The sequence below is a fragment of the Cheilinus undulatus genome, linkage group 3 (genome assembly GCF_018320785.1).
Source record: "Cheilinus undulatus linkage group 3, ASM1832078v1, whole genome shotgun sequence".
Lineage (NCBI taxonomy): Eukaryota > Metazoa > Chordata > Actinopteri > Labriformes > Labridae > Cheilinus > Cheilinus undulatus.
Genome location: NC_054867.1, coordinates 24,219,338 through 24,228,362, shown reverse-complemented (window position 1 = coordinate 24,228,362; position 9,025 = coordinate 24,219,338). Strand labels below are relative to the sequence as shown.

Below are 9,025 nucleotides of genomic sequence, written 5' to 3'. Positions count from 1 at the left end.
TTGGGCCGGCTCACTGGACTTCTCTGAGAAGTCAGAAATGAATCAAGCATAACATTCAACCACTAAAACTAATTTTTCTGTTCAGGAATGCAAGTAAATAACTATAATTTGGCATATTAATCAAGAAATAATAATGTGCTTTACTATTTTTTCAGTTTTTTTGTAAATCAGTAAATTTGAAAATTCATGGATAACAATAATAATTATATTTTAGCATTAAAAATATCATTTGAGTTAAAGAGCTTCTACATATTGGTGTATTAACCATTGCAGAAACATAAAAAATGATTCTGGTAATTACCAACGCTATTAATTTAGGGCAGCTGTGGCATAAACCTTACTTTGGGTAGGGAGGTCTAATAAATTTTTTAAGCACTGTATATCTGATTTCTCTTGTTCACAGAATTTTGCAAAACTGGAAATATTTGTTCAACATTTTTCAGCATTTTATCTTCACACCCTGAGAGTGAAGTCTAAGACAAATGGCCTGTGTTTAATTATGGTGTATAAGTAGCAGACTGGAGAAGAAAAAGTGAAACACAGAAGTTACCATGGCATTGTTATCACATCAAACCATTTAAGATCTGCCAAGCAGGGTCATTTTGGCTATTTAGCACAAAATTGTTTAAAGTGAAAAGTAAAGGGAGGAGCCTGACTAACGGTCAAAAAGACCCTGTTATGTAGGAGCTTAATATCCCCACTGAACACATTAAGTACCGCTCACTCCAGTTTTTCAGATAAACTATGATACAATTGAAACATTATTACATGTTTTGAACAAGAAATTATGTTCAAAATTCAGTGCACATTTCAAAGTTGCAAGACTTTTTGACCGGTTGTGAATATGTCATTTAAGATGCAAACATGTTGCTCGAAAAAAAGCACAGTACATAGATAATAAGTAAAGGGAATCAAATGCAAAAACAAAATATGGAAGTTTGTCTTTTACAAAAAGGTTGGTACATTGGTAGTACCTTTTTTCAAAGTAAAAATAATCACTCAAACAAGGCATTTGGTTGATTCAAAGAGCTAGCTAAATTCACAAGGTTGAGTCTTTACTTAAGTATGACTAACAATATATTTAAACCTTCACCTGAGTTTTCTAGTGTAGTGTAGAATAAAAACCAAGAACGCTTAAACAAATTACTCTCAAAGACACATTTTTATCCCCAACCCTAGACACCTCAGAAACATGTAACCAAAACCCACAGAATTGCTTTTGGAGAGTTTAAGCAGCTTCAACCTTGTTGGCAACAACAGCAGTACAAATTCTCGCTGAGAAAGGGAGAATTTGCAGGAAGAATACAGAAAGCATTTGCTAGCTTCAGGACCTTTGATGCTGTTAAAGTTGGTCCTAGCTTTAGTTTTACTACATCTGTTTTTGGGTCTTTTATTGGAAAGAAAGCACTAAATCAAAAGATTTATTTTTTTACCTCAATGGAAAGACTTTGATTTTAGAGTTGAAAAACTCTACTATGATTTATAACACTGACAGACATTTTTTTAATCAGGCTGTGAGACAGTTGAATAGCAAAAAGCTTTCAAATCATCTTGGACTGGCATCAAAAGCCCATATTAATAAACTTTAGGTAATGTGCATGCTTGCTAATATCTGTCCAGAAGCATGAGACAACAAAAGGGTAATCAAAGTGACTTTAAGACTTGGGTTATTACAGTTGCCTGTAGGCATGTGTATGCGTCAGTGGAGTGCTGCAGCGCTGAATCTGCTTCATTAAAGAGACACTAAATCAACACAGTGAAGGATGCCAAGACCTATCAGGCGAGATGGATAGCCGAAACAGCCACTGAACTCATGTTTGTGTATTTGGTGCGAATGTGTGTGTTTGCCCACACACATAATTTGCCACATAAACAGATTTGTACATCAGTGCACGGGGGACAGGAAGTTTCTTCCTGCCTTGAAATGTAGCAGCAAAAATGGGTGGTAGAAAACCAGGATTTTAATAAGAAATCTCCCCTCAGTTATGACCTACTTTCACCCGAGCAATCTCGCCTGAAAAGCAGCCGGTAGAGTTGTGAGACCTCTAATTAAAAGTGATTCCCAGAGAAGTTCAGTAGCTGGGAAGGAGGTGGAAGCCTGTCAGACTAATACTATTGCTAACCTTAAAGATCAGAGGGGAGCTAAAACCAAGCAGAAAGGGTTGGGGGTACTGGTAGGGCTCCTGTTTCCATTTTTATGCAGGCTAAATGGCAAGATTTTGGCCTCAAGGACATCCATATGTGTTGAGTGTGTAATCTAAGGGTGCATCACACATCTGCAGAGGTGTTTAACACCTCACAAAACAAATAATATATCCAGTGAGATTCCTCTGAATGCAGTGCTACCTACTGGACGTGTGCTGTCCTGTATGCTAGGTCAGCAGCTAGACAGGCAGATAGTCAGAGGGCCACAGAGGACACATCCACACAGAGATGAAGAGCCAGGCATCAAATAAAGACTTCAAAATGTCAAGCACCTGGTGTTTGAACACAGAGACCCGTAAAAATGTTCCCACCCACCTCACTCCAAAGTTCAAAACAACTGAGGTAGGGAAAATAATAAATAAGTTAAAGTCATTAAAAACATGACTTGTAATTTAGTTTCAGTGATGAACACAGTAACAAACACAAAGTGATTGGAAGGAGTTTTCAGAGTACAAAACTGAACATCCAGTGGTGTTTTTTCAACATATTTTTCCATTGATCAGTCACCATGATGAACACACAGCAAGACCTGCGAGTGTGCTCAGTATCCAAAAAAAGTCACAATGCTCATCAGCGTTCACAGTCCTGAAAGGAGGGACATGTGTCCTTGTTGTTGGGATTCAGATTCTCTCTGTGTCATCACTTTAAGACACAAAATTTTCATGGCTACACATGTCTTTCAGCAAATTCCACTCCTGCTGTTCCTCATGAGTATGAGAACATAGGTGAAAGAACAGAAGGACACTTTTTTTCCTTTTTATACCAGGCTTCACCTCGAGAGAGAAATTGTTCTGCCTTGTGATCCACAACAAATTAGGCTTCTCTTGTCCCAGTAGCATCACACCTGAATGGCACTTTCAAACTGGCAGTAAAAAAATCTGAAAGGGAAATTTTTTTTTGCCTTCCAATACATTTTCCAACTCCACTTTGACATTTTGCACCTTGACAAAGAAGGAAAAATACACCTTGATTGCCTTGGAAGCTGTTTTCAGTGTCTTGGTGCTTGTGGTAGCAGCTCAAGCATGATGGCTGACAAATAAGGAACCATCGTCACTACGGTTGTCACCTCTTCCTCCAAACCTTTGATGTCCAGATCTTCACTGTCTTGTCGCTTTAGAGAGAAAGAAACATAAAGAGGGGTGGGAAGATGAGTAAGGAGAACGCAACACAGAGTGAAGATATAACAGAGCATCAATCACACTCTTTTTCTCTATAAAACAAGCCAGTGTACATCAGATGCAACATAAAAGATTGACTTAAAAGTAAACTTCACACACACATTCACCCACACACTTTAGAGACCCTTGCTTTTTCAGAGTAGTGTTGAAAAAGTTAGTGTGATTCATAGCACTGGAACAACAAATGTTGTAAACTTCTCTGCAATGATACAGACTGCCTTCTGGGAATGATGCCCAACTGCTTAAATGACTTCCTACTGATTTATTAAAGTCCAGTTAGCAACTTAGGAGGCGAAAAAGACAAAGGAGATCTGCCTTCTCAGCTATGTCTTTCAAATAAACCGCATCATTTCTAGGTTCATTACATCCCCTGAAAAACGCTTCTTTATCAGATTCTGGAGAGACTCATTCAAACTGTAAATAGTAAGTTACACAGTTCTGTCAATTAAGTTGATTTCTTAAAATCTAGAACAGATATTTAGATGTACAGCAGGCAGATTTTGTTTCTTAGAGATCAAGAAATGAACATCACATTAAGAGGCCAGATGTCATAATAGCAGATTGCATTCTGCCTGCTCTAAAATGGACTGCTTTTCCTGTAAACACCAAAGTCTGCTGATCTGTCACTGATCAATACTACATCGACTACAAACAAAACATTTTGTGACACCTACCAACATAATTAAATCCGATAAATTTTCAATCCATCCATTTTCTATACCGCTTATCACGGGGGTGCTGGAGCTTATCTCAACTGTCATTGGGCAAGAGGCAGGGTACACCCTGGACTGGTTGCCAGTCAATCGCAGGGCTGACATATAGAGACAGACAACCAGGCACGCTCACATTTACACCCATGACCAATTTTAGAGTCACCAATTAACCTAATGAGCATGTTTTTGGTGGTGGGAGGAAGCCGAAGTACCTAGAGAGAACCCATGCGTGCACGGGGAGAACATGCTAACTACGCACAGAAAGGCCCTGACCGGGAAGGGAACCAGTGACCTTCTTGCTTTCAGCCCCCCATAAATTTCATAAACCACAAACATAATGCACATCTGAAACTTTTGATAGGACAATCCCACAAGAATATTATATTTCACACATTAGTAATGTAGCTGGCTGCTCCAAACATAAGATGCCTCTGAGAAGTTGAAAATCCAGAAATGAAAGCGAGAAATGTATGATGAAAATTTAAAAAAAGATCACTGTGGTCTTTGCAGTTTGTTTATGTACTCATACACTTGCCAGTGGGTTCAGTGCATTAGAAAATATCACAGGTTTGGGCGAGCAGGTCAAACACGTCAAATCAGTACTCTGAGTAAGCTATAAATAGCTTAACAAACACTACAGTACAACGTCGGTAAGCTATCCATTAAGACGTATATCTTTAACCCTTTTTTCCTGCTTTCTCCAGTATTTGGTTGTTTCTTTCATTTCAGTCAACAGACTGTCTCAGAATGTAAGATATGATTTATTTCCATTAATTCAAATAATACAAGACTGCTATTTCCATAGTCAAGTTTTTGGCAGACATATCTTATCAAAATGATTCCCAGATTTTTACTTTATTTGTTTGAATCCAATAAACGTTAGCAGACATTTTTATAATGTTATTCTTTCTTAAGATTGAAGCTTACTTGTCAGTGGAAAAATTAGCATGTAGAGGTGATATGATGGAGTCCATTTGACTGATCTAAACCAGTGGTTCCCAACCTATTTTTTTTCCTTTGAGCTCCCTGCTTGCATCTAAGAAAATGTGAGCCCCATCCCAGGACCTGAACAAAAATTTAGGTAAAAAAATAACAGTTTTATTTTTTCTGTTTTAATCCAAGGAAAACAGCCTTAGAGTCTAATGTTCTTACTTAAATACCTTTATATGAACTATTTATAGGAGTTATATCATGATTTTAGTTAACATGTGCAGATGTAATTTTAAAAACCTCAGAGTAGAAAGAGCTTCTGCTGCCTCCCTAGGGGGCCCAAAACCCCAAGTTGGGAACCAAGGACCTAAACAGTCAGGAGCCTACATAAGAATAGGCTATGCCAAAAGTAGTAATGCCTGTATTAGGGGTTTTTAAGACCCACAATCACCATACCCAAACTTGAACGGAAAATTTTTAAAAGAGTGAGGGGTCTAGGCCATCAACATGTTTGTACGCTGTCCGTGGTGCTGAACAGGCAGGCTACTGAAACACAGATCAACCTGCTGCAGAGAAATCCTCATTATAAGGGGTATTTTGCTTATTTAAAAACATATAATCAAACCAGGTATCTACACGCTTTAAAACAACTCTGTCAACTGACAAGGAATGATAAAGCAGCCTGTGTGCTTCAGAAAGAGAGACTTGTTAAAGCAGCCTACATTGCACACAGTATGGTTCTGGAAGTTATTTATAACTTACTCAACAAACTGCTTTGACACCTTTTGATCCCCTCTGCCCAAACCTGTGATACTTTCTAATGAGCTGACTGGAACCCATTGGCAGGCGTATAAGAATCAGTTTCACCAAATGTCAAATGTTTCCCTTTCATGCAAATACACAAACTCAAATAAAAAGTTATTCTGGTCAGAAATATGAGTCATTTGTTCAGTGAATGAGAAATAATTTTAGTGGAGGCGGTGGTCTGCAAATGAGGCATAGCAATATAAAACGTTTAAAACATAAGTCAAACTGAGCCAAAAGGCAAAACAATACAAAGGAGCAGAAAAAACTAAAAAGAGTGAGAATTAAAAGGGAATAAGGAACAGAACAGAAAAAAAAGAAAAGTTTTGGTATCACCCAGGTTAAGAAAAATTAGAGAAGGTGAAATGAATCATGGCTGGGAAACGAAGTCTAAAATTAGTTTTGAGAGTACCAGAGGAAGGGAGGGTTGGTGAGCAGAGGAGAAGCAATCATGGGAGGCTGGTTGCTCGGCCCTTGATGGCCAGGACACGTCGAGGAAGACACGGGGTCAAACCCGGCACATAGCTCCACAGCTTCACCCTGCAGTCACTGAGGTGTACAATGGTGGGCGGGGGGGGTACAGGATGAGGAAGAGGGAAAGGATGAGCAGGAAGTCATCATTTGAAGAACCAAAGAGGAGGAAACATTTATCCACAGAAAAGACGACAAGAACAGCATGAGAAGATGGAGATTAAAGAGACGAAACAAGAGAAGGAGTAGAAAGTTAATTAACTCTGTGAAAGCCCACAAGTGGGAGGAGAAATGAGAAAAGTAAATGTAGGCAGTCTAAGAAGATAGCAGAATGTCTCACTAAAGAATCTCCTTCTTATCAAGAATAATCTCATTCTTTGTACCGCCATCTCTACAAGGCAGAAATACACCTAGAGATGATGACAGGAGACATTATACCCTCTCTACTAGCATGAGAAATATACAAAAAAAGTATGTTCACAGTTAGGAAAGTTGGAGTTATTCTTTTTCATTATTAACAAATCCTATGAAAAATATTTAAAAAAAAACTGAAATGCATGTTTAAGTGGCAATACTCTCTGGCCTCACTACCCTATCCATCACTTAGCTCTAAACCCATTTTCTCACCCTACAAATGTTGGTTTTTGTCTGTTGAGACCTTTTTTTCTATTATTTATTTTCTGAAATGTTAGTCTACTGAACACTAAAATTATGGGGTTCTACTTCCAGCACCAGATTACATCAGGCACACATCAGTGCCTTCTTAATGAATATATCACCAGCAGAGGATAGTTTGCATTTATGTGAATGAGGAGAAATTAGAGGGGTTTCCATTCAAAAACAGGGGTTTCACCTACAGAATGCAGAGTTTTGCACATTTTTTTTCTTTACCTAAATGCTCTTGAAAGTATTCCATTAACCTCCTTGGCTGCTTTCTTAGGTGTGTTAATCCAGAGATGCCACCATTTATTCCCTAGATAGTTTTCACTACAAAAGTCACACTTTCCTTTTATCAAAATGCCAACTTATTCAAGGATAAAAAAAAGTTTTTGCAATATTTTTTTGACTTAGCAGCATTTACACTAAGGTTTTTTTTAATGTAATTGAAATTAAAAAACTCTTACAAAGAAACGTCATTATTTTCCCATGCGATATGATCAGTTTTGATTTTCTTACATTTCTATCATAGATTCCAGAAACAAATTTCCCTTGATATATAAGCTGCAGTCTATATTTTTCTTGTTTTTTGAGTCTCCCAGAGGAGGAAATAGTTTAAATTGTGAGATGATTTTCATTTCATTCAGCCAAGTCAAATAACATTCAGTTTCTGTGCATCTGTGTCATTCTTTCAGTACCATCTGTTTTCACAGTATGGAGTTTAGCAATTGAGCTCTCAGCCTATGATGATTGTTTTGAAACAGACTCACAGCTTACGGCCCTGTTCTGGTTGTCAAATGGTTTTAAAAGTGCATCTAAAGCACTATTTGCATAGGATTACCATTACCTAGGGACCCCTGGTAATGTGTAATGACTACAAGAGACTTCTGTATATTAAGTCCTGTGCGAATCGATCATATCTGTAATTTGCAGAGTAAAAATTCCAGGGCCAATAGCCTTCCATATTTCAGCACACATATAGGTCCACAGGTAACACTAATCCCATGTGAATTGGCACGTGTCATTTACAGAAGAAATTATGTGTATTTTATAACGTGTGCTGCTTTTTCTGCTCCTTTCTCTGTTGAAAAAAATAATAGAGGCTGTGTAGGACATTGTCAGACAAAGGACATTGTTGGACAAAGGTTTGACTAGTATTTTAGTCCTATTCTGTCAGTACATTTCATCTTATGTTAAGAGATGACATATTTGTTTGATTTCTTCATTTAACTGTACTTTCCAAGCAAACATGTGAGCACCTCTGCTCTCTTAATAAGCCCAGTGCCTCTGCTCTGCTTCCTACAGCTTTTCACAAGTGTCTGTTCTTACGTTAGCATTATTTAGCCGATCATTTTGTGCATAATACATTTTATGTTTTCAAATGTGTCGTTTTGCATGCAGTGATTAAGCTTCAACAGCTGTTATGTGCAAGGAAGGCTGTTGTAGGTGTAATGATCCAAAATTATATAATTACAGAGGAACATCATCAGCAGAAAACTTCATATTCAACTTGAGATGTCTCACTCTCTCATACATTCTAAGTTACATATGCGACCTCAGTGCATACTGGGAGAGCCAAGGGAGATTGATCACTGGTTTATTAATTATGGACAGCTTGTTACAGATTATAAAGATGTAAAAATGCTTGGTTATCAACTGTAAACTGATAGACAGTTTTTTTAAGATAGGCTACATGAACTAAATGTCATTTTTGCATGAAATTTAGAAATAAAAATACACTGTGGTTTCATTGCTGCTGTTGTGCAGCACCTTCATGTTTTCCTTCAGAAAGGTCAGTAAATTTTAGTATATTACAGACTTCACTTATCTTGTGTGAATGCACCACAGCAAACCCTGATATCAAGGGATCAGGAAGAATTTCTGCTAAAATTACAGATATCTGGACCACACCGGTTCAGAAATCAGATTTCCAGAGATTTATATAGACCTGATTTTAAATCTGGGATAGTAAACAAAAGAAAGTCTACTGATTTGATTTTAGCTGTGATAAATACCTACAGACTTTCTGTATGGTTTGTTTAATTATAATTCCAGCCATAGTAAACA

General features: G+C 37.6%; 1 protein-coding gene across 8 annotated transcripts in view; it reads right to left on the bottom strand.

Annotated features, from left to right (window-relative positions):
• Window positions 1-265: 265 nt before the first annotated feature.
• Window positions 266-9,025, bottom strand: part of kif21b (kinesin family member 21B) — a 91,162-nt gene continuing 82,402 nt past the window's right edge. For 6 of the 8 annotated variants that reach the window (XM_041783090.1, XM_041783093.1, XM_041783096.1 and 3 more), the window contains 2 exons: window positions 6,243-6,379; window positions 266-3,316 (listed from right to left, as the gene is read on the bottom strand). In XM_041783090.1, the coding sequence (XP_041639024.1) occupies window positions 6,280-6,379 (100 nt within the window). In that variant the 3' untranslated portion in view covers window positions 266-3,316; window positions 6,243-6,279. The remainder of the gene's footprint in view (window positions 3,317-6,242; window positions 6,380-9,025) is intronic. The other 2 variants (XM_041783094.1, XM_041783097.1) reach the window with 1 other exon arrangement.